A 27103-nucleotide genomic window follows, 5' to 3' on the forward strand; every position below is an offset into this window, starting at 1 on the left:
ATCTGTATTACCTAAGTAATAAGATTCAGATTTGTAACAATCAAAATAGATCTTAAAAGAATTATTATGTGTTACCGATCTCACACAACTAATCAATCGAATAAATCCGATATTAGTTGGATCCCAGCCGATCAAGGTTTGTCCAACACAAAGATATGAGAAACAAATAATAAATCTTCTTCGTCTTCTTTAATCTTCAATTAAACCTGCACAACAACACTTGAATCTCTTGTGATCAATCACGCACATAACAATGTCTGTTAACAATGGATTATCACAAGATGTATTTAGATCTAGAAACAGCTCTAAAGATCTCGTCGACACTTCGATCCGGTTTGAGTGAATCTTATATCAAAAGAGAAGATTCTCAAGAATAAGCAAAATAGGTGCAATCAAAGTTTAACAACCGTTGGTCAATCAAATCAAATCGAAAACTAATAACATTGCAATTATCTAGTTTCCCACCAACGGTACTCGTAGATATTCTTGATCCCACGGAAGTCTTTAAATGAGCGGTCGTAAGAGATTTCGCCTAATTAGGGTACTTTCCTCTCCAGATAGACGGCTCCACCAGAAACAACAAAAAGATGAAGTTTTCCTGGCTCTTAGGATAGTTTGATAGAAATGCAAACTTAGGTATTTATAGACCAAGGATGATTAGACACGAAGGAATTTCCAAAATCGAAAGTATTCTCAAGATATGAAATAAATTCCTATTCAGTTTTCATAATTCCAGGAAATGTTTTGTCTAATATTTTACGAAATCTCTCAATAGAAAATCTCCAATTAGTAAATGCATGTTACTAATTTTTATCCTCTATAGATATGCATTTAATTACTGATAATTAAAGTATATAAAACTAACAACCTTAATTAAAAGATTCTTAATTTATTTCGGAACAGGATCTCCTTGAGTAATAAGCAATATCTTTGAACAATAAAAGATAAGAGTTACTGATCGGGTTCAAAGTATGTTGACATCTTTTCTTTGTAAATATTCTTTCATATTTACAATCTTGGAATCGATTATCCCACACTTCCAAAACAAGTTTAGAATTTGTTCATCTGTATTCCAAGACAACCAAGGGTTCAAGGTTCTACCAATCACAGGGATTGGTTATACCTTAATATGGAACACTTGTGATCGGTCACACAAGTTACCAGGACCGGTAACATCAGTTGCCATGATCGGTTACATCAATTACCAGGACATGTTACCATATACAAATGGTATTGCTTGTGATCAGTCACACCAGTCACTACGATCGCTTATACCAATTACAAGTATCGATTACACAACTTTTTTTGTGATTGGTCACACCAATTACTAGGATCGGTCACACCAATTACAAATATCGATCATACCATCTCAGGTGATTATTAGGATCGGTTACACTAATCAAACTAGTCCTACCAAATCATAAGTCATTCACTGTGATTAGTTATACCAAGATACATAACAAAGTTATGATCAGTTCTACCATCTCACCCATATTGGTAATCCAAAGATTTGCAATGATTGACAATACTAATAAGCCTAACGGTTTTCCTTTCGATTCATAAAACAAGTTCATGGATGTACTTCCTTTAAACAAATGTAAAACATTGTTTCGTAGGATGAAATCTTCACCTTTACCCATTCACATAACCAGAACAACGTTCATAAGATTATGTCGATGTCATATCTACGAAGTTCAAAAGATAAACGTTATACTTCGTAGTCTAATTCCTTAATATTATGATCATACGATCATGTCTCACTACCAGAGTAAAATATTCTTTCACAGCTTCGCAGTTATGTTTTGAATATAGAACGACTTGAAAGATACGTTAGGAATGAAACAGTTCAAGTGAATATTATTAACCTCAAGAGGAAGGATGATGTCGTTGTTGTAGATCGTTACTTGTTCATGTTCTCCAGGTCTTCGAGTAATACTCGTATGTCTCAATATTCCTAGACTTTCTAGTCTAACCTATACGAAGTTGTATCTAGGTTTTTAAAGCGTGAAGCGAAGCGTGAAGCGAAGCGTGACTCGTTTTTCATTTTTAAGAAGCGAAGAGTATGTTGAATCGTGAAGCGTCGCTTCATGATTGATGTTTGAAGCGTCTATAAATAACATCAGTTGTTTTTAGCTGAGTGTCAAATGTAAATTTAAGAAGATAATATTCATATAAATTTAATATAAGTCCAATTAATATCAAAAACACAGTAGTGGCTCAGTGGTTTAGTCCACTATAAGTGCGTAATGTGTGTGGAGTTCGAATTCCCTCATAATCTTTATTTCTTTTCAAATTTTTTTGGCGGGAAAACTGCATTGAAACGCATCTTATAAGAGAATCTTATGTTTCATGTAAGATTCGCTTCACTCTTCCTATTCGGAGCGTTTTGGAGAATTTTGGAGCGAAGCGTACACTTCGAAGCATAAAGCGTACGCTTTTAAAAACCATGAGTCTCTCTAGTATATAATCAAGCGACTGTTAGATGAGTTTTGATTCACTAAAATGTGACAAAGAGACTTGACATACCAACACTTGATGGGTTCAACCGAGCTATGCTCTAACAGTACCATTGGTGGAAAACTAGATAATTGCAGTGTTATTAGTTTTCGATTGATTTGATTGACTAACGGTTGTTGAAACTTTGATTGCACCTAGTTTGTTTATGCTTGAGAATCATCTCTTCTGATATAAGATTCGCTCAAACTTGATCAGGGTATCGAAGAGATCTTTAGAACTTTTGTTATAACTAAAGACATCTTTTGATAATCCATAGTTAATATAGATTCCGTTCTGTGCGTGATTGATCACAAGAGATTCAAGTGGTGTTGTGGATATTTTGAAGATAAAAGAAGATTTGAAGATAAAGAATATTTCTTATTAGTTTTCGTATCTTGTGAATTGTATGCACAAACCTTGATCGGCTGGGATCCAACTAGAATCAGTTTATCTTTGATAGATCTGATTGATTAGTTGCGTCAGATCGGCATTCTCTATACTTGTCTTTGAGATTTATATTGATTGAGTGCGATCTATACTTGACTATTTCACTAGTTAAAGGTATATTGATCTAACCAGACAAAGGAGTTTATTATATTAAACATAAGAGCCTTTGTCAACGACTCATCTTGTAGCAAGAATGATTCGAGTGGTTACCAAACATATTCTTCCCATGCTGTTTGGAATACGATCCAAAAGACTTTCTATTCGCGTGCGTGACTCTAGAAGTCGAAGGCGCATGGATACTGAGGGAATTAAGTAGCTAGGGGTAGTCTGCTTGGTCTCAACTATATGAAGTTGGTAGTAGATTTTGTATAGCGGCTTAATTCTGAGACTATTCAACACTGGATTAGGTCCTGGGGTTTTTCTGCATCTGTGGTTCCTCGTTAAAAAAAAATTGTTGTGTCTTTTACTTGGTTTCCGCATTATAATTTTTTATTATAATAAAGTAAAATACACATATACATTAACTCCGCATTACTTTATAGTGATCCTATAGAGTTTGGTTATTACCGAACCTATTATCAAGTAACAAACTTTGTTGTAGTGTTGTCTCGATCTTGTATGCATAATCAATCACACAAGTTATCTTGTTGTTGTATTGTCTCGATCTCGTATCCATAGACAATCATATGAAGTGTAAACCGAATTTTCATATTGTCTCGACTCCGTCCATAGATGATCACATTCGATAGAGGACTTATAGGTTGAAACAAAAAGATTGTCCTGTATTTGGGTACCCTCTTCTTTTAAACGGGTGAATTCAAGATTTATTTTACTCTACGCACTACTAATCCTTAATTTCTAGATGCTACCACCAACCACTTCGATAATTGCCTATTTCAGTACCTACAACACTTAATTACCGGTGATGGTGCTTGGTTTGGACCTCTTTGACAAAGGCTAGTGGTAGGCCTCAAAGATATTATATTTAAATGTAAAATGTTCCCCGGCAACGGCGCCAAAAACTTGGTGGGACCGGGAACGTGTATAAAATTGAAGCGAAATGAAAACGGGGGCCTACAGTAATACCGCAAGTGCACGGTCGTCAGTTGTAGCTCGTGCAAGTACGGGTCGATTCACAGAGACTGGGTGTGTTTTGGAGTTTCTAGCTATTTTGGGTTCTAGTTGGCTATTGTTGGGCTTTGAATACCCTTTGAGTAAATTGGGTCTAATGGGTTTGTTTTTAACAATGAAATGGCTTTGGTTTTGAATTTGGGCCTTTGAGTTCTTTGGGAATGAACTGTGAACTAGGCTTTGGCCTTAAACTTAGGCTTGGGCTGAACTGGGCCTCAGAGGCTTTTGGGAGCTAGGCCTCAGTTATGTACACAGTAGACTGGGCTTAACTTCACCCAATGATGAAATGGGCTTCAACTTTTGGTTCAAACCTGGGCTTGGTCTTGAACTGAGAACTGTGGTCTTTAGCTGAGCCAAGCTCAGTTGCAGCAGCAGCAGTGGTGGAAGGAAAGTAGCAGCAGCAGCAGCAGCACAAGCAGTGGAAGGGAGGCAGCAAGCCAAGGGAAGAATAACAGGGCAAAACAAGGCAATGAAGAAAGAAGAGATGGCAGTGAAGCAAAGACAATGCAATAAATAAAATGTAAAGAAGCAAAGACAATGAAGAAAATTTACAATGGAAGCAACACAGGGCAACACAGGGCAAAAGCAACACAGGGCAAAAGGATTATGAGAAGGTGACAGAACACAGCAACTACAAGCAGAGAACAATGCAAGTGAACCAAGGCCTAAGCCAAGGGCAGGGGAGATGGTGAAGCTAACAGTGATGACAATGCAAGGCCAAGGCAGTGGCTCTAGGCATACAAATGGAATGGAAAGAGAATTAGCTTGCTATGAGCACTAATTTCTCTCATTGCTCAATCAAAACAATGCATCCTAAGCATACAAATGGAATGGAAAGAGAATTAGCTTGCTATGAGCACTAATTTCTCCCATTGCTCAATCAAATCAGTGCTTCAAAGCTCTAACCTAGCATTCCAATTCTTGACAGTGAATTAAACCTAACAGTGAACTAAACATAACATTAAACATTTACAGTGAACTAACATGGCACCAACATGACATTAAAATTAAACATAATTAAAACATTGCATGAGATCAAATATCCTAAACATCAGACAAAACAAACAAGATAGATGGCAACAGAACAATACATGAACATTTAAACATTAACAGCACACATTAACAGGAATTGATTTGAAACTGAAATTGAACCTTAACAGAACAAAGTTCTGGACACTGGCTATTCCAGCATAAGCCTTTACATCACACCCACAGTCATATTTATACCCAATTACAAGTTAGGGTTCTTCCCAAAAAATCCCTAAAATCAAACAGAAATTAGGTAAATTATTTCTACCTAATTTGACAGTACAAATCAGACCCATATCTTCTATAATGCTCCTCCATGCTTCTCCCTAACAGTAATTAGAGTTTACTCGAAAATACCCAAATTAACTGAAATTAGGGTTTGGGTTTTTCTTACCTTGATGTGACAAATCTCCTCAATTAGCATCGACCCATGTCTTCTCTGCTTCTCCTGGTGCCTTTCCCATACCTTGATTTCTTTTCTAGCTTCACCTAATTCTCTACCATGTCTATCAATGCTTTTTCTCTATTTTCAAAACCCTAGACTAGGGGAAAACAGTGAAAAGAAGTGAGAGGCATGTTAGAGTGAGAGGGGTCTCGGTGGTTGAGCAGGTGGAGAGTTGGTGGTAGCGGACATGGAGGTACGGCGGTGGTGGCAGTGGAGTTGGTGGTGTACGGTGTGGAGAAGGTGGTGGTGCGGGTAGAGGTGAAGAAAGAGGAGAAGAAATGATTAGGGTTTCTTTTGTTTTTTTGGGTTATATATCCTAGGGTTATTTCGGTGTGATGCGGGTTCATAGAGTTTTGATGTCTTGCGATGCTTAGCCGTGGGGTGTGGAGATGAAGATTGATCTAACGGATAAAAGTGAAGATGCTGGCAGCGACCGTTGGATGCAGATATACAACGAAACTAACGGCGCCAGATGGAGTTAGGTGTTGTAGTGTTGAGCGGAATCATCGGGATTTGATGCACAGGCATAGGAGCGACCGTAGGATTCAAAGGCAATCTAATCTGAAGGCTTGGAATTTAAGCACTATGGTGTTTTGCAGGTACTTCAGATTTTGATGCACGATGAAGAAGCGACCATTGGATGATGAGATGGATCCAATCTAACGGCTGATAATGGAGGCAGGTATGGATATAGAAAATGGGTTTGGGTAAGGGTTTTGGGCCTTGGGTATGCCAAGCCCATGTCTTCTTTAAGAACAATTTTTCCTTCTTGAGCCCATTCCTAGCTTTTTGGACGTGCGCTCCATTCTTTGCGGCTTCCTTGCGTAATTTCTTCCGGCTTTTCACTACACTTCAGCTCTTTTCCGCTCCGCGACTCATCCGAACTTTATTTATTACCTAAAAATACAAAATTAATTAATAAAAATATTTATTCTCGAAAACAATGAAAATACAGAATATGGGATAAAATGTAGAATTAATGCACAAAAGATGAGTGAAATGCCAATAAAAAGGGTGCAAATATATACAATATTTGGTACTCATCAAATACCCCCAAACCTGAATTTTACTTGTCCTCAAGTAAAACAAAACTAAGGAAATCCTAACTATACCACTGTCGCTGGTCTCTCGAATGCATTTAGCGTATGCACTAAGCCTTTTAAACCACTAAGTGTCCCTAGTGGACGAGTTGAAGTCTCGTGAAGGTTTGCTTAGAACGTACCTACAAAGTTCTAGGTCAAAATATAAGCTCAGATTCCATCAAATGTGACATGTGCAAAACAGTTTAAGCTCACAGCAAAATGGAGATGTCAATCTAGCTATCGAAGGCACAATCCTAGCACTGATAACAAAAAAAGACATGTGATAAGAGTGTAAAGTGTATCTACACATGTGTAAAGAAAGATCTGAAGTTATGACTACTAATCACCAAGAGATAGTTTCTCAGGCTAAGAACCAGGTCGAAATCTAGCTAGCTGTCCGGACTTTACGAGAATTGTGAATGAGTTGGAGGTATTTCACAATTACTCGCGTTGTACATCAATGGCATACACCCTCCTTGCTTATTACAATGAAACAACAAAATGACTATTTACATGACTCTTATTTACATTGACTATTCTCTTTTATTTTTGGAACAAGAGATGATGGAATTGATAAATACTTGATTTTTTGTATTTTTCTGATATTTTTTTTTTTTTTTTTTTTTTTCTGAATAATACATCGTTTTTTTTTTTTTTTTTTTTTTTTTTTTTTTTTTTTTTTTTGAAGAAACACTTTTGATACAATACAAAAGGAAACAAAAATTACATGACACTTTGCAAGAGGTAGCCCTTTTTGATGCACCCAGTTAAATTCGATGGTTGTCTTTCTTAATGTAACCTCCACCTTCTATCCCAACCAACCAAAGAACAAGCTAGTCAAGTTTCGTTCAGTATTCTAAAGTGATTGGCAATCGTAACTTCCTATCAACACCTTGAAGATCGAGGCCATACATGTATTGGTAGATCGTGCGCGTGCAAATTTCTTATCACTATGTGAATTGTGCTAGAATCAGGGTGCCTAAATATCTAGACTAAGACTCCTAATAAAATACATATTTGCACAAGAGTCAACATTTCAAGGTAAATGAGCTCCATTTTTTATGATTTTTCATTTTTTAATTTTTTTGGAATTTTTCAATTTTTTCAAAAAGAAGGAGTTCGTTTTCAATTATGGCAATTATCATGGTATCTACTCTATACCCCCCTAAACTAAACATTGTCCTCAATGTTTCAAAATATGGAAAGAATTAAAATGCAACATATGGAAAGGGACATGCTGAGTAGAGTAAAAGGAGAGAGAATACCCGATTTCGGCGAAAGCAGAATTAAAACTCCGTTATTCAAGGCAAAAATCCAACATATTTCAGCCGAGATCATATTGGATTAGCAAAATATATACAAAAGGAACAAAAGGGTTTTTAAGAAATTTTATCTACTGGATTATATACAAAAATTCACCATACACTAAAATCTAAAGAGTTGAGGATCAACCCAAAAGAAAAGTGTAGAGACATAGAAAGTTTCAAAACACTAAAATTGGACTTAAATGGGAGTGAGAGTGAAAAACCGAATGAATCACCCCTAAACCTAAATTGTTCAACAGGTTTACTTTTAAGCACAAAATCTTTTAATTTTAGGGGTTCAGGATTCAAAAGGTCTAACTCATAATGGACTGTTTTCGGGATGGGCAAAGAAATGCATTCCAACTGTGGCTCTTTAAAAGTGTTATATTTTGAAGCAAAATAGTCCAAGAGGACTTGGGAGGCACACAGTTCCAATCCTAGATTAGGAATTTTCAGAAAAATTGGTTTGACAATATGGGTACAAACCAAATCTAGGTTGGGTGGAAGGCCATCAGATTGTGACTTAGGTAGGAATAGGCATCATTATCAATCAAATCAAAATCTCCTAACTCATCTACACATGTCACATCATGCTCACAATCATCAATCAAATTGGCAAGATCACAATCAGAATTATCAACATCATCAACAGATTTATTCTCGTGTATCGGCACATCAGGGGAAACATCACATGGAATACTAGAAGAAATATCATGCATTAAGGTCGGGGCAGAGAAGCCTAATGTATTTGAACCCAAAGGTTCCATAACATTTTCAGTATAGACATGTTCTTCTAACATAACATCATAATCATCATCATCATCATGATAGGGATTTTGCAATCTAGGATAATTTTCAATCCTAAGGTCGGAGCTATTACAAGAATAAAACTCTAATTCATGGGGGTGACTCATATCATGTGGTGTTGTTCCTGTTTCCCTAACGGATTCCCATTGATGGGTTTTCTCTGCAATCTCGGCTAAAAAATTCCATGCATCATCCACAGATTTATCAATAAACTCACCATTACACATAGACTCAACCATGGTTCGAGATTTAAAGTCTAGTCCCTCATAGAGGATGACGACAAGTCTCCACTTCTCAATCCATGGTGCGGACATTCACTCAACAAATCATTAAAACGTTCAAAATAGTGAAAAACAGTTTCCTCATCCAATTGGACAAAACAATTGATACTTTGACGAATAGCGATGGTCCTATGATGTGGAAAGAATTTTTTGAAAAATCTGTGAGTTGGTCCCAAGTGTTGATTGATTGTGGTCTCAAACCGTAAAACCATGTTTTGGCCCTTTCCTTTAAAGAAAATGTAAACAAACGCAATTTCAGAGAGTCTTCGGACATATGATCAGGTTGCATAGTCCGACAAATTTGTTCAAACTCTCTTACATGAGTATAGGGGTTCTCAGAATCGAACCCTCGAAATATAGGAAGTATTTGTATCATGCTTGCATTTATTTTAAAAGGGTTATTGGTTTGAGGTAATACAATACATGATAATGGAATTTTTATTGACGGATACATGTATTCATGGAGAGCACGAGGTTGGCCCATATTGAAAAGACACAAAGCCCACTATTTGGTTTTAATGGGTTTTCAAAAATTTGGTTTTTTATGGGAAAATTTTGGTTTTGATGGGATATATTTGAAAAAGAAAATTTGGTTTAAAAATGGGAGCAAGTAAAATTTGGTTTTTGAATGGGAGAAAAGTATTTTTTTTTTTTTTTTTTTAAGAACAATAAAATGAAGAAAATAAAATTTGGTTTTTGAAATGGGAGCACCCCACTGTTGGTTTTGCGTTTGCTTTGGCTCCGCTTGGTTGAAAACTTTTGGTGGAACTGAGTCCAAAATCTCGACCTAGAATTTGGGTACTCGGCCCACTAACGAGTTCAACTAGCGTGATCGGTTACAAGCTCAGCTGGGTTTAAAAACCCAGAATACAAATTACCAGTCCAAATTAAACAAGCTCACAAAAATTAAATACAAGCCCACAAATTAAACAAACAAGCCCACAAATAAATTATTACAAACCCAACAGAAAATAAGAGAAGCCCAAAAATTGGCTTTAATATTACAAGCCCACAATTAAAAAAATTGGAAGCCCACAATTCGGGTTCTCTTAAATGGGTTACCTTTTAAGCACAACCCAGCTGCTCTGATATTGTTGCAAAAACCCAGTTGGGTTTTGGTTCTTTTCCTTGGTGGCGTCCCAGCAGAGGAAAAACAGGTTCAGAACAGCAGGTCCAACAGCAAATGAAGTGAAGCAGATGCAGATGCAAATGCTATGCAGTTAAATGCAAAAATAGCCAATAAAACAACAAGAAAAACACAGCACCAATCCCCGGCAACGGCGCCAAAAACTTGGTGGGCCCGGGAACGTGTATAAAATTGAAGCGAAATGAAAACGGGGGCCTACAGTAATACCGCAAGTGCACGGTCGTCAGTTGTAGCTCGTGCAAGTACGGGTCGATCCACAGAGACTGGGTGTGTTTTGGAGTTTCTAGCTATTTTGGGTTCTAGTTGGCTATTGTTGGGCTTTGAATACCCTTTGAGTAAATTGGGTCTAATGGGTTTGTTTTTAACAATGAAATGGCTTTGGTTTTGAATTTGGGCCTTTGAGTTCTTTGGGAATGAACTGTGAACTAGGCTTTGGCCTTAAACTTAGGCTTGGGCTGAACTGGGCCTCAGAGGCTTTTGGGAGCTAGGCCTCAGTTATGTACACAGTAGACTGGGCTTAACTTCACCCTGATGAAATGGGCTTCAACTTTTGGTTCAAACCTGGGCTTGGTCTTGAACTGAGAACTGTGGTCTTTAGCTGAGCCAAGCTCAGTTGCAGCAGCAGCAGTGGTGGAAGGAAAGTAGCAGCAGCAGCAGCACAAGCAGTGGAAGGGAGGCAGCAAGCCAAGGGAAGAATAACAGGGCAAAACAAGGCAATGAAGAAAGAAGAGATGGCAGTGAAGCAAAGACAATGCAATAAATAAAATGTAAAGAAGCAAAGACAATGAAGAAAATTTACAATGGAAGCAACACAGGGCAACACAGGGCAAAAGCAACACAGGGCAAAAGGATTATGAGAAGGTGACAGAACACAGCAACTACAAGCAGAGAACAATGCAAGTGAACCAAGGCCTAAGCCAAGGGCAGGGGAGATGGTGAAGCTAACAGTGATGACAATGCAAGGCCAAGGCAGTGGCTCTAGGCATACAAATGGAATGGAAAGAGAATTAGCTTGCTATGAGCACTAATTTCTCTCATTGCTCAATCAAAACAATGCATCCTAAGCATACAAATGGAATGGAAAGAGAATTAGCTTGCTATGAGCACTAATTTCTCCCATTGCTCAATCAAATCAGTGCTTCAAAGCTCTAACCTAGCATTCCAATTCTTGACAGTGAATTAAACCTAACAGTGAACTAAACATAACATTAAACATTTACAGTGAACTAACATGGCACCAACATGACATTAAAATTAAACATAATTAAAACATTGCATGAGATCAAATATCCTAAACATCAGACAAAACAAACAAGATAGATGGCAACAGAACAATACATGAACATTTAAACATTAACAGCACACATTAACAGGAATTGATTTGAAACTGAAATTGAACCTTAACAGAACAAAGTTCTGGACACTGGCTATTCCAGCATAAGCCTTTACATCACACCCACAGTCATATTTATACCCAATTACAAGTTAGGGTTCTTCCCAAAAAATCCCTAAAATCAAACAGAAATTAGGTAAATTATTTCTACCTAATTTGACAGTACAAATCAGACCCATATCTTCTATAATGCTCCTCCATGCTTCTCCCTAACAGTAATTAGAGTTTACTCGAAAATACCCAAATTAACTGAAATTAGGGTTTGGGTTTTTCTTACCTTGATGTGACAAATCTCCTCAATTAGCATCGACCCATGTCTTCTCTGCTTCTCCTGGTGCCTTTCCCATACCTTGATTTCTTTTCTAGCTTCACCTAATTCTCTACCATGTCTATCAATGCTTTTTCTCTATTTTCAAAACCCTAGACTAGGGGAAAACAGTGAAAAGAAGTGAGAGGCATGTTAGAGTGAGAGGGGTCTCGGTGGTTGAGCAGGTGGAGAGTTGGTGGTAGCGGACATGGAGGTACGGCGGTGGTGGCAGTGGAGTTGGTGGTGTACGGTGTGGAGAAGGTGGTGGTGCGGGTAGAGGTGAAGAAAGAGGTGAAGAAATGATTAGGGTTTCTTTTGTTTTTTTGGGTTATATATCCTAGGGTTATTTCGGTGTGATGCGGGTTCATAGAGTTTTGATGTCTTGCGATGCTTAGCCGTGGGGTGTGGAGATGAAGATTGATCTAACGGATAAAAGTGAAGATGCTGGCAGCGACCGTTGGATGCAGATATACAACGAAACTAACGGCGCCAGATGGAGTTAGGTGTTGTAGTGTTGAGCGGAATCATCGGGATTTGATGCACATGCATAGGAGCGACCGTAGGATTCAAAGGCAATCTAATCTGAAGGCTTGGAATTTAAGCACTATGGTGTTTTGCAGGTACTTCAGATTTTGATGCACGATGAAGAAGCGACCATTGGATGATGAGATGGATCCAATCTAACGGCTGATAATGGAGGCGGGTATGGATATAGAAAATGGGTTTGGGTAAGGGTTTTGGGCCTTGGGTATGCCAAGCCCATGTCTTCTTTAAGAACAATTTTTCCTTCTTGAGCCCATTCCTAGCTTTTTGGACGTGCGCTCCATTCTTTGCGGCTTCCTTGCGTAATTTCTTCCGGCTTTTCACTACACTTCAGCTCTTTTCCTCTCCGCGACTCATCCGAACTTTATTTATTACCTAAAAATACAAAATTAATTAATAAAAATATTTATTCTCGAAAACAATGAAAATACAGAATATGGGATAAAATGTAGAATTAATGCACAAAAGATGAGTTAAATGCCAATAAAAAGGGTGCAAATATATACAATATTTGGCACTCATCAGCTAGTAACTTTACCCATTAAGGATGGTGGGAGTGTACACCATCGCAGATACAATTGTTATCTCGCTTCATGTGTCTAAACTCAAAAGTTACAAGGTACCATCTTAAGCTCTACAGATATCTCAGCTCCAAGCCATAAATTTCAGTCAGGCCTCAATCCATACATGCAAACATGTGGCCTTACTTCCTCTACTTTTAATATCAAAGACACTTCCCCACATCCCATGAAAGCATTGTCAGTTCGTTACTTTGATGTTGTTAAGAGAGATTTATTGACCAAATATGAAATGTCAACAAGAGATGAAGTTCTTTGGCAAAGCAACAAGATAGTTCATGCTATGGAATTTCTAAAGGCTATTCACATTGCTGGGATTAACCAAAATATTTGGTCGAGATAGTTTAAGGTTGTTATTCAATATCGACTAGGCGTGCCTGTCTTACCTGAGGATAGTGTGTGCCCGTGCTACAGACGCAACATAGATATTTTTGGTGATCTTTCCATCCATTACACGAATGAAGTAGGCCTCAAATTCAAACACAATTTGGTTCATGATGTGGTCATGGATATATCTTATAAAGTCGGTGTTGCTAAGAGAAAGGAGGTTTCCTTGGGCTTTTTGGCGGATAGTAACGGTTTAAAACCAGCTGATATTTTGGTATATAACTGGGAGAACGGCCAAGACACCCGTTTTGATGTCACTGGGATCTCACCTTTCACAATTAGAGGGATTTGAAGCTTCACACAAGGTCGTGTCATTTCTGCAGCTATTAGTCGCAACCGGACCAAATATTTAGACAATTGCATATCTTATAGTTATGGTTTTGGGATGCCTTTTGTACTTTGGGAGAATTAGGATATGATTTTTTTTTTTGAACAGACTGAGAAACTGCCTTAGCTACTTATGATGCTGGCTACAAGATGTGCAGTTCTATTTTTCATAGGGTAGGTGTAACTATCCAAAAAGGTATTGGGGCGCAACTTGTTGCTAGGCTCCCAACTATTCTTGTGTAAACTTTTATTTATTTTTGAATAAAATCCCTGGCGGAAATCTTCACATAAAAAACGGTAGCTAGATCAGCTGGTCATCCCTGTTTTCTCAAAGGTTTGATGCGCCCAGGAGGTCCCGGGCTCGAGTCCCCGAGGGCGCAATATTGCAGAATTTAACATGGAAGGTAAAGTTAGCTTTCCCCCCTTGCGACATAATCAAGTCGCGTATCTGCTTCGTCTCCCTTGGATGGTTCCTCACGAGGCTCGCTGGTAGGCTAGCATGACAACCTGTTCAACCAATGTAGTAGTACGCTATTGGAGATTAACTTGCTAGTCTTCCAAACTAGTTTTTTGAAATTACTAATAAAAATATTTTAAAAAATAAAATTGTACCTAAAATCTGAGAGAGGCTAGAAGTGGGATTCTAGGGTTTCTGAAAGTCAGTTATGGGAGGTCGAGCACGAACAATATCTTCCTAAACCATGCACAGTGTCCGTTCAAAGGTTTCTTCAGTCACAGGGAAGAGGTTTAGGGCTGGTCTTAGGGAGGAAGCAGACGAAGAGAGATATCAAAGAATTCTAGGGTTCGAAGAAGAATTGCTCTGAGAGGTTATGAGAAAGATGATGATATCTTGGAGTAATATGGGACCTATTTATAGTTGAATTATCTAATCTCAAGTCGTTGAGGAAAAGGATTGATTTTCATGCTGTGCAGAGTAATTCTCCCGTATCTTGAGGAATAGATAGAGATAAACTAGGTTAAGTTTATCTCAATATTCCACCTCCTTTACTCTTTTCTATGGTGATATGTAGGCCGGATATTTCTCACACGTGTCGTAGACCGCCAGACCAAAACCCTAATTTTTATCCCCCTATCTGTGTGAAGTTGAGTCAGCCTTTGTGATGATGTGTTGACAGAGAAAAATATTCTCTTTACCCGAGTTGGCCAAGATAGAGAGATATTCTCCGATCTATAATAATGACTAGGATGAGTCACATGAAAAGGCATGAGATGCCTCAGAATTCGTGTGGAGAGTCTGAAAAGTAGACTCGATTCCTACATGAGGCTCGTGCCTATCATGGGGAATTTTCACCCTTGTCCGAGATTTCCCGAGAGATTTGAATCTCTCTGAGAGTTTGTGGATTGAATCTCTCTGGTATTTCGAGGAGAGATGTAAATCTCTCCGAGATTTTGTAGAGAGATGTGAATCTGTCCGATATTTTGCAGAGAGATGTAAGTCTCTCCGAGATTTTGCGGACGGATCAAAATATCTACGAAGATTTCCTTAACAGATCTGAATCTCTCTGTGGTCAGCTGGGACTCATCTTGAAGAGAGAAAAAGGATTTTTATGCCCGATTAATATCACCGCGAGACTTTGGCTCACTTGTCTTTGACCAGCGTATCTTGCAGAGATGTGCTAGGAATCAATTGTGGATGTATCTATGGGACCGGCATGACCAGTGTATCTCATAAGGATGTTCTAGGAATCTGTCGAAAACCTCGGTAATTATTCGGAAACCTCAGTAAGTCGAGTCAGAGCCTAGAGTATATATCGCGATGATGTACTAGGAATCAGTCTTTGATCTCAAATAGGATGAGTCGTGCTTACAGGAGACATGCATATCTCCGCTCTGGGTCATAAGTCCGTCGGGGACGTTTTTACGCATCTACATAGCCTACATGACCAGCAGTATCTCGTCGAGGATGTATACTAGGATTCATGGCATCACAATCAGCTGCGTCTCGCGAAAACATGCTGGAATTGTGGTTGTTATGGTTCATAAGTATGTCGGGGACGTTTTACGCCCTACAGAACCTACGTGACCAGCAATATCTCACGGGGGTGTGTGCTAGGAATCACGACATCACGACCAGTAGTGTTTCGCGGTGACATATACTAGAAATCGTGGCTAGGGGTGTCTTGAACGCCAACGGCTTAATCTCTCCCGTAAGAGTTAAATTTTGTCTACGGTCTTAAAATGACACTTTTGCCCCCTTATCCGAATTTCACCATCTACAAAAGTAATATAGGTGCATCACTTGTAAGATGATAAAGATGTGTGCTTTGATATCACCGGTGCATCACCTTTCACGAGTGCTAGAACACATGTCACAGGTGCATCAACCATATCATCATGTGTTTATTAACTTTCACCCTAGAGATAACTTTTCGTTAAAAAATATTAAATCCCATGTATCATGATTTTTTAAGACCTTCACTCCTAGCATTGGAAATGCTCTTAACACAAAGGAATTGTGAGACTCCAAACTTAAAGGCTTTGGCACAATTAAGAGAGAGGCTGGTCAGCTGTTCCAGGCCTACCGCGTTCATAGTCTGGCCATCTACGATATATGAAATGGTTATACGGAGATTTTCAATTATGACAAGTATATCATGCTATGTTGATGACGTTGATGAGGACGATAGGGATGACGTTGTTTCTTATGATGATGCTGATGAAACAATCGAGAATATTAAGCGATGAACCCGTTACCCCTCAGCTATTATCGAATATATACACACGCCATGGACTTCTCTGTATCATTGAGCTATATTATTCCATGTATATGTTTCATTAATAGATTATTTTAACTGAATAAAATCTAGAATACGTGGCACAGTTTGGATAATTTTGTCCATGTAAGAATTGGTTGGGATATGTCCTTGACAAAGATAAATCCACTATTCTGTAGGCCTGTCAATGGAAGAATATCCGTCGGATATTTAGAAATCCGATATCCGACATGTTAAGCACTACCGGATATTCGATATCCTATAATATCCTATAGGATATCAAAATCAGATATCGATTCCGATAGGCTAAGCTGTCGGATATCCGATAAATATCTGATAGTATCCGGTTATAACAAAAAAGCTTAAAAACCCTTGTAAAACATTTTCATAATTGACACTTATGGGATATTTATCCGACAATATTCGATAATATCCGATACTAGACTCGAAATTAGGATAAATTATAAATAAGTTCCTATACTATCGGATATCGGATATTAACATTTCGGATGGGGTCTAATCCGTTTCCGATATGTTAAGGAAGAAATATCCGATAAAATATCCGATCCGATATCCGATATCCGATAAAACGGATAAAATCCTATAAAATCTCGAATATTCGGAAACGGATACCGGATATCGGACAAATATTGACAGGCCTACTGTTCTCGTTGTCATCCTAAGTGTTAAGAAAAACGGAAAAAATGGGGTAGTCGAATCATTTATCTTTCTCATTTTCTCTCTCCGTTCTCCACAAAAGAGTCCCACTGCTCCTATCTGCATTTCGGCATATCTTTTCGCTTTCCAGTACCCATCAATATATTCTAATTACTATCGCAGATAAGGAAAGATGAACACATATATCGCACTATCAACGAAAACACCTAGTGATCAATTCACCAGGTAAGAATATTAACTCTCAATTACCTTTGATTAATGTTTCTCATCGTGATTCGTGACCCAATTTGTATGGAAAGGATTACAGGTTCAAATTATATGTTGAGATGAAAGATGGTACTGGATTATTTGATTAATTATCTTTGTTTATTCTTTTTTCCTTTATAAATTTCTTTGGAATTTGTTCTATTAGTAATTGTGGGGTTGATCTGATTTGTGACTTTTAGGTGTGAGGACGGAGGATTTATGATATTATTTAGGTGTTACAAAGTATTGGGGTTTAACTAGAAAATATAAGAATCAGAATGGTTGGATCGAGTTTGCTGGAATTCCTAAAAGGTAAAATGATTTGAAATCAATTCTATTGTTTACTTGATGTGTAAGATTATGATGTTTTAGTCATATATTTTTATTCCTGATTTTAATTTTTCTCAATATGCGCGTTCCTTCAATGTTTTATTAGGGATTAGGGATCGACGTAGGAATCTTAGTACCATATGGAGGTGATTTTAAGGATTTGATTGTGAATTTGAGTAGTGAGAAATCATATTCAAAAAGATTTAGATTCGGTTGTCCTGAATTTATTAAAGCAATATCAGTTGGAGCAAAGATTGTTTCTGTTAGTGACGGGAATATTAGGTTTGAGCAACCAGTGAAAGTGTTAATGAGTTACAGTTTAAAAACCTCATTGGTGGTTAAAAAAAAATGGGGTGAGGGTAAGGTTTTGGTTTGTCAGCACTATGAAAGTTCTTCACATTGGAATCTGGCAAAGAGCAACATATTAAAAGAGGCAATACAGGGTCAGCATGACTCGGATTGATATAAGACAAGGATTGCTTTTCACTATGTGATCCCTGCAACTATTTTAACATCAGATATTGAGGATAGGCTAATGCACATTGAAGAATTTATCTATATATCTAGCCTCATCAATCGATCCCTTTCTATTCCTAGATTTTCATGTAACTCATACATGATCGATGATTTTACGGAAAACAATTTCTGGGTTCGCATACTATTTATAACTACATTTACATTATGTTATCAAGTCTCACTTTATGCTCTCTTTTTTTTTTTGTAGTTGTGGAGCTGTGGAATTTATTTGTATGTCATGTTGAGATGTCCATAGTGTTTGTGGAACACACAAATGAAAACCTTTGAGGGACATTTCCTCGGATTAGATACAGGAAAAGGTTTGCATCACAAAATTTATAGGTACAGTTTGCTCAGTGGTGATGACTCTATAAGCTGAGGTGGTAACACATGAAGTGTACTATGCTGCAAATGGCTCAAATGATGTCTCGCACATTAATAGTCGAGGTCACTGGAAATGATGGATCTATCTCTACCTTAAACTCCTCTGCCTTTCCATATTGAGGAACCTTCTGAGGTAAGGTACCGCACTATGATATATGATGTTTTTATTTGTTTTTGGTACATTTAATTTCCCTGGATAATAAGCTTTTCCTTATGAATTTATGCCGTCTTGAGCTGTGGTTGTGAATTCATTTGCTCTCATATTTTCAGGTTTAATTTGGTTGCTCCAGAAATCCAAGACAACAAAAGTAACACGCTGACATGTATTACACATTTAATTGTATATGAATGAATGAAAGATGCTCAATTAACTTATGGATATATATGTAAGTGGGTAAATTTTATTGTTCATCATCGTTTTCTGTTCCACAAAGTCTGTCACATCACAAAGTGCACATGCCTTAAATTTTACGAGCACAAGTGCCTAGTTCATTGATTCAGTTTCTCTCCCACAATTGTGATCCATCCCCCGGCCCTTATTTGCTCCCATGGCGTGTCCAAATCTCCAAATCTAAATTTTGACAGTCTTGGACCCTTTGGGGCGGGGATAATATTGCGGGAGAAAGCGGGAGTATAAAGCGTTTTCAGATTTACAAGTGTCGAGATACATTTCTGACATTTATTCATTCCCGTGCAGTTACGGCACGGGTTAAACCCTAGTAACATACAATATAAAAATCACTGCTTAACGCTGGCACTAAATCAATCGTATTTTTATTTATATATACATAAGTACCCTTTGATGTGTCACTTTATGTTAATTACGAGGTAAACGAGTATTTTCTTGCGGATTTCTTTTCGTTTCTTGTATTTTGGTATTCTTCTGTAATAATAATCGCTCCTCCTCTTATTCTCATCAAAAAAGCTGATTAAGAAGTTTATCAATTATGTCAGCTAATAGTGGTATGCTTCCCACATTACTAAGGGAATTCAGTTTTGTAGCAAGTGTATGGCTTAGGAAGTTGTTAGTTAGTACGGTACTTATGGCCGCACTTCTTATAAGGCTTTTTGTCCCTCGAAAACCTCCCCAGTTCAAATTTTTCTCCCGGACACAATCCTAATCCGAAGAAGGCTTATCAATCTCTTCACTATCTTATTACCGAAGAATATAGACTTGTCGATCCAATCATAACTGTTGACTTTTCGGGTATATCTTACCCAAGTGTAATAGCTATTTAGGTTTCTAATAAATATCATGCTTCAAAAAAAAAAAGAAAAACATACAAGTAAACAAACGGCATAAGATTTCTCTTATGGGACAAAAATAGCCGAATACGCTCATTATCCCGTTCATCAAGAGAAATTATTTAGTTGATAATCGGAAAATGGGTCATTTGTCCAAATATTTTTAAAACATGGTTCAAATGGACGAGTAAAAATTAGTATGGGTGAAATGGACACCAAAAAAATAGCAAGAATGAAACTGGATTCATCCTGGCTTAAACTTAAAAAAGAGCGAGGATGAAACTGGATGCATCCTGATGTAAATTAAAAATAAGAAAAAGTATTTCAAAATGGGTAGGATGAAACTGTTTACATCCTGGCTATTTTAAGATTCTTGTCAATTTAGACAGTATCAAATTTTACATGTCTTTTTCACCCAGGAATTGTCGATTTTGGTCTTTTTAACCAATTTTGTGTTGATAAATGTACTTTCAAGTGGTATATATTAATAAATTATGGGTATCATTGAGTCGGATCATCGATTAGACAGAAAGCAAAGCAAAACAAAAGAAAGAATACGAAGATTAAAGTGGTTCGGCGCTATTGGCCTACGTCCACTGGGAAGCCCTGAAGGGTGAAATATTATTGATCATCAGTACTACTGAGATAGTTTTACATTTGCACTCTAACTCTTATTTATAGAGTTACCTAAACCTAGGAGATAACATAATATCTCAATATTTTGTTTTACTAGGTAACAATACCTAGAAAACTGATTATACATAACTATCTACATATTCTTGGACTTTATCTTCACTTTAGGCACGGTCACTTGACCTCTTCTTCATATGCACGGTCTTCACGGTCGACGCAAGGTAAATATAGTAAATATATTCCAACAGCTCCCCTCAAGTTGGACACGGAATTGTTTGAAGTGTTCAACTTGAAACTTCTCTTCAAAACAGTCTTGCAACTTGAACTTTGATTATCGATCACATACACTTGGTCTTCGGTTATATCGGCACATTGAACAAAAATAAAGCAGTAAAATGATCTCCAAGGTACACCGCACGCCATATGGAAATGGTGCGTTCAGAATTGGCTTGATTGCCAATAGGCTTGGTTCGCTAAAAACCAATCATACCAGAAATTTCATGTTGGTCCATAGTGAGAATCATCTACGGACTTGGAAATAAGTTTCCGAAAATGAGATTGAAAATTTTCAGAAAACAGAGAAAATATGTGGTATAAAATATATTACCAAAATAACTGGATATTCTCAAAAGTAGGAAATATATCCGGAATTAAATTCTCGGGAAACGGAAAAGGAGAATATAAAATTTGTTATGATAATGGATATAACCTCGTCAAAACGATACATGGTTATAAAAGGCTAAGACTTGTTTAGAAACAAGGGCTGTGATGCAATTATACAATATTACAAAGGAGATAATATCATTGGAACATGATTTCCCAATTGAATGTTACCAACGATGAATTAGTAGTTAAACTAATACAGATACATAGTTTGAATGGTAACTTTGAGTAATGAACGGGTCTATGTTCGATACCCATGCATAATCATAAACTATGAGAAGAAAATGTTGCAACTGTAACAATAAAACTCAAATAAAAATGTTAAGAATAAAAATTCTGGAAAGCTAAATTAAACAACTCAATGGACAACAAACATAGGACAGAGTCACGTGTTCAACACGTTGTCCTTAACACGATAGTTGACCGATACGCCTCAAAGATGAGTGATGCCTATACCCTGTGGTCAAGTCGTATCCATGATAAAACTGCCCGTTGCAAGTATTGTTAGCACTACAATACTTGCCCACACTTACGAACTCAACAGCAATGGCACAGAATGAAAGTAAAAACCACACAGAGGGAGAGAGACGAAAAGAAGAGGATAGTAGCTCTTATGGACAAAAAAAAAATGAATGTTTCGAATTCTTTTTATAGGCAAACATAGAGGGTGAAATCAATGCACATTAATGTGCTAATCAATACTGCATGCGAAATAATGCTGCCATGACGCCGACATAATTCTGCCATTAACATTCAAAAAACGGTAAGAAAATGTCGACATCCATGCAAATAAATCCGTTAAGAAAATATTTTTGGTAAGAGAATAAATTCACCGGGGTCACGCGTCCCCCCATATTTAAGACAAAATTTGTTTTGATTTTCAAAATGATTAGGAAATAAATCAAAAGAGATTTTTCCAAAAAGGAAAGTCTTGGTTGACCAAAGTCCATGGCGCAAGCATGAGTTCGAGCCCTAAGCCCAATCCCTTAGTGGAAACAAAAATATTTCGCCCCACTTGTCAACCCACATTGTTTTACTAACTATCCATAAAGGAATAACTATACAGTGAAACTCCTCTTTAGTTATGCCCAATGTGGGACTAAAGGACCTATTTCATTCACTCATGGAAAACGAGTAAGAGCTCTTAGAGACCCAAAAGTCTTAAGTTCCATTCCCACCAAGACCATAAAATCAAAACATTAAATACTCATTTTCTCCAACAGAAAATTCATGAAGTTGAGAGAGAACAAGAAATACTATTATCTTTGTTCACTGATAAGAATTATGAGCCAACAATGAGTATAAAAACTTGACTCTGCAATCTGTAACCCATATGCAGAAATTAAAAAAAAAAGTTGATGTAAAATAGAGTACCAAAAAGGCAGGAGAATTTATAGATTTGACAAAATAGCCACTGCAATGGCTATGGATGTTAACCATTGCTGGTCTATGGTGGAACACCATGAATATGAAGAACAGCAGTTGCTACTGTGAGTTTGCAATACAGAAAAAAAAAACACCAAAAATGATATTGACGAGTATTACAATACGAAACCAAACAGAATGATGTTACATAATCTGAGATGAGAATATATTTCCTGTATATATTCGGAAATAAAGATGATTATCCAGGATATAGATGGAAATATGGAAAACATTTCCAGAAAATATTGATTACTAGAGTTTGGTAAGAATAGATATTTTGTTAACAACAAAATGATGAAATAAAAATTTTGAGGAATATTAGATCATAAAATTGAAGAAAGACATGAACAATAATATCTTGGATAAAGATCTATGTAAAATAAATATTTGATCATCAAAGAGATTTTCCTGAGTGAAAACTGATTCTGAAAGATTTTGAAGAAGACCCATATAAATGGATTCTAACTTGATGATTAAACCCCTAAAATATGGGACAAGAGCAGGAAAGAAAACAACTAACTGCTGACCCATAGCAAAGATAGTTGTTGACAAAGATGTGAAGCACAACATTTTGCTCAGAAAGATATGTTTCCACAAACTAAAATTTTTATGATATAAGCCAGACTGTTGATGGAGCAAATAGACTTCGATAAATATCACAAAAAAAAAGGTTGAGAAGAGTTATTTGATGATAACTCTGATGGAAAACTTAAAACAAATAATCATCTACTTAGAAAAATATAGATAATTATCGAAGTTTAATCCAAATAAAATCAGTGAAATGATAACAAGAAAAATAGATAGCGGAAGCATTTGAGCGGATCTCCCCGCTCTAATAGCATAATAAATTATGGGTATTATTGAGTCGGATCATCGATTAGACAGAAAGCAAAGCAAAACAAAAGAAAAAAGACGAAGATTAAAGTGGGTCGGCTCTATTAGCCTACATCCACCGAAAACCCCCGAAGGGTGAAATATTATTGATCATCACTACTAGTGAGATAGTTTTACATTTGCACTCTAACTCTTATTTAGAGAGTTACCTGAACCTAGGAGATAACATAATATCTCAATATTTTGTTTTACTAGGTAACAATACCTAGAAAATTGATTACACATAATTATCCATATATTCTTGGATTTTATCTTCACTTTAGGCACGGTCACTTGACCTCTTCTTCATATGCACGGTCTTCACGGTCGACTCAAGGTAAATATAGTAAATATATTCCAACATGTATATTATTTTTTAATTATTTGCAGGTATCTCTACTGTGTTCTTTGGGATGTCTGTGCTTACACTTTCTTCGCAGCCATATACGAACTAATGTATGGGAAGACAGGAAAGAAGCATGTCTTTCTCAGTCTCTTATTCTGCGATACCGTGAGTCTTTTTATTTTCTATATCATGTAATACTATATTTGTTAACTTAATTGATAAATTAATTATTTTCCTGTGCAGATAATGTTGACACTTTTAGCTTCTGCTACTGGAACCGCTGGGGCAGTATTGTATATTGGAAAGAAAGGGAACTCACGCGATGGATGCTCAAAAATATGTGGTGTTTTCGATAAATTCTGTCGACACAGGGAAGTTTCGTTTGGAATGTCGATATTTGCCTGTTTTCTACTCGTATGTAGAGGTGTAAAACGTGCCGGCCCAGCACATCCCGGCACACGAAGTCGCGTGCTTCACGTGCCATGTGTAGTGATGTGATGTGCCAACAATTTAAACTTGTTGTGTCGTGCTTTGCTTTACTAGTCAAAAGCTAGGCACAACACAGTCCACGAACACAGCACACGAATAAACGTGTCGTGTTGTGTCGTGCTGGCACACGTGGTATAAACAATTTGAAATCACTTAATGTATACATAAAGTCGGACATTATCACGAGAATTTAAATAGACAACATATCATTTGAAATTATTTCAAGTAAAATTAACAAGTTTGTTAAATAAAAAGAAATAGCACGCTTGTTCAATAAATATTAACAAGTTTGTTCAATAACTAACAAGTAAAATTAACAAGTTTGTTCAATAAAAAGAAATAGCCCATCAAATATAAAATTGGATCATTGTCATGTAAATTAATGTTCTAGTCAAATATATGTAACGAAATTATAACATCGATACTGAAATATATTTTTCAAATATGTAGGTATTGTATGTGTTGTTATAAAAATAAGCCAGCATAAAATGTCAAAAACTAGATAGAATAGTGACTCTTTTGTGAAATATACACAAAATATGATGTATTATGCGTTGTTATATGGTGTACTTATGCATGGTATGACGGGCTTTCTTAACGTGCTGGGTTGGGCTGGGCCACGTGCTTATCCATGCCATGTGTTGTGTTGTGCTATTGTACCGATTAGGCTAACCCAGCACAGCCCATGAAACTAACGTGTTGGGCCGTGCTGGGCTAAATCACGTATTGGGCTGGACTGTGCTCAAATTTTAGCGTGCTGTGCTGGGTTGTGCTCGTGCTGGCACCGCCCAATTTACACCACTACTCGTATGGATTATCGTCTACTCAGCTGGTGCTATTAGAAAGTGATTGGAACCATTGAATCTGGTTCTGCAAACCTTTTTGTATAATTTAAGGTGGCTTTTCACAGTTGACCTCTTCCGATTTCTGTGGTGCATTTGCCTCTCTTTAACATTTCGTCCATTTTATTCATTAGTAAAAGTACTACATAAATGATATAAATTACCCTCAAACACACACCAGATTAGCTGGCTGGGCACATAAGCTCATCGGACCTTCATTATTAAGTATATCATACGCGCTCATTAAGCGTAAACATGAGGGTTCTCAACCAGGTAATTCTCAACAAATTTGTATACACCCTGCGATTTTTCTTTTCCCGCTTTGATCTCTTCTTCATTCAACACAACACCGGCTTTCGGGTGGTAAGTACTCTTTGTCTTACAGATTGATCCTCCACCAGGAGCAGCTTCAAACTTGACTTCATTAACAATATAGTCGACCTTGTCACCGAACGCGTCGCATGCTATTACGGTGTACTTGCATTCGAAATTGTCATTGTCTTTCGAGTCTAGTCTGTTCTTTACGTACTTCGCTGGGCCTCCTGAATTTCCAATGAAACACAAATTGCATTAGACTTATCTACACATGCTAATGTCAAATTAAGAGAGCATCGTAAACGAATACTTATTATCACTTACCATCGGCGAAGTTAACTTGTTGAACACTTCCTGGTCCTCCATCACCGGAAAGAAATTCAACATTTTTGATGGCTTGAGGCATGATCTTAGGCATCAAATTGTGTGCATCGAGAAACAATGCATGGAACATCCTGTGTGGGGAGACGGGGCAAGCCAAAGTCTCGTCAAAGGTGATACAAGCCATTGCGTATGTTGGTTTTCTTAACAAAAACTTGAGAAAATGGAATTGAGATGTCTAAGATTTATTGAGTTTAGATGATGAATTTGTGAGGATTATGTGTATTGGAGGTGAGTATTTATAGGTCAAGATGGTGGCTTTTGAGTAAACAGAATTCCAAAGATTATAACACTAAATTCAAATTGAGGGTGCTGCTGCATAATTCAAGTATCACTGAGGATTTTTGAGTTCTTTGACTTTGAAATTACTACCTAGCAGCTATTGTAGGGCCAGTTTCTAGAGGAAGTGGTTATAACAAACTAAGCCCAAGCTCAGTTGAGTTTTGACACCTGGACCTCATAGCCATTTACAAGAAAATTACTGCAACAATACTACTTCTGTTTTAGTAAAAATGACACTATCTACCTAAAAGTACGCCAAATTAAAAAAAAGATATTTTGTAAAAGGGTCGTTTTGTTTGTGTTGATATTAGGGTATGTGTTGTAATACATGTCATTGATGTGATAGGGTTGTGGGCTGATCGAAAATCGTTAAAACATAGTTAGCTGACTTTTATATGTTGCCAAATACCTTGACCACTGGTTGACTATCATTGACAGTTAAATTTTCTAATCCTTAAGTCCTTCTCCATCTCCATCTTGTGGAAAATTTTCCTTTTTCCAACAAAAAAAAACGTTGAGGCATTTCTGCGAACAACTAATGAACACAACTTGATGGTGTCGTTGTGCATTAAGAAATCCTCTTCTCTAACTGCCTAATTCCAGCAATTCGATTCATTTTTATTTATTTAGTTTTAATCGAGAAAAAAAGAATATATTAAGAAGATGAAAAATTATAAAATAATTAAAGAAAATAAGAAGAGCAAGCTCAGAAAAAGCTGCAAGAGAGACCAAAAGAGAACTTTAAAAAAAAAATCACACTTCAATGGCAAAGAGCTTCCCAAGAAAAAACCACTTCAAAAAATTTGTAGTGGAAGGGTTTGTGGAAGGTAGAAGTCCAAGAGATGAGGTTAGCTTTAACTTGGATTGCAACTTGAAAAGAAGATTTTTCTTTTTTCTTTGAATATACGACTATTTCGTTCTCGCCAGATTTCCCACATTATGGTTGCTGGGATATAAGGCCAAAAGAGTTTTGTTGCACCTTTGATTCCTTTTGAATTCCAATTGAAGATAAAATT

The 27103-nt window shown here is 37.0% G+C and overlaps 1 protein-coding gene and 1 long non-coding RNA gene across 3 annotated transcripts; one reads left to right on the forward strand and one right to left on the reverse strand.

Moving 5' to 3' along the window:
* The first annotated feature begins 17111 nt into the window (after positions 1-17111).
* On the forward strand, positions 17112-19004 carry LOC113345175. 2 transcript variants are annotated; one of them, XR_003358034.1, is made up of 4 exons: positions 17112-17342; positions 17564-17675; positions 18418-18731; positions 18864-19004. It is a non-coding gene; the product is annotated as an uncharacterized LOC113345175 (long non-coding RNA). The 2 variants fall into 2 exon arrangements; XR_003358033.1 differs by having other exon boundaries at positions 17114-17342; positions 18418-18726.
* Positions 19005-25210: 6206 nt separating this feature from the next.
* LOC113345561 (major allergen Pru ar 1-like) lies at positions 25211-26027 on the reverse strand. The gene is made up of 2 exons (XM_026589326.1): positions 25749-26027; positions 25211-25651 (listed from the first exon to the last, which is right to left on the reverse strand). The coding sequence occupies exons 1-2, from the start codon at positions 25930-25932 to the stop codon at positions 25353-25355; spliced, it is 483 nt and encodes a 160-aa protein (XP_026445111.1). The 5' UTR covers positions 25933-26027; the 3' UTR covers positions 25211-25352.
* Between the last annotated feature and the right edge of the window lie 1076 nt (positions 26028-27103).

The sequence above is a fragment of the Papaver somniferum genome, unplaced genomic scaffold, assembly GCF_003573695.1.
Source record: "Papaver somniferum cultivar HN1 unplaced genomic scaffold, ASM357369v1 unplaced-scaffold_81, whole genome shotgun sequence".
In the NCBI taxonomy this organism is placed as follows: Eukaryota; Viridiplantae; Streptophyta; class Magnoliopsida; order Ranunculales; family Papaveraceae; genus Papaver; species Papaver somniferum.

What these genes read in the sequence shown, in the direction of transcription:
- LOC113345561 (XM_026589326.1), bottom strand. Translation starts at nt 25,932, where the DNA reads ATGGCTTGTATCACCTTTGACGAGACTTTGGCTTGCCCCGTCTCCCCA. An exon ending in ACAAGTTAACTTCGCCGATG is followed by an intron (nt 25,652 to 25,748) that starts GTAAGTGATAAT and finishes TTGGAAATTCAG; the next exon opens with GAGGCCCAGCGAAGTACGTA.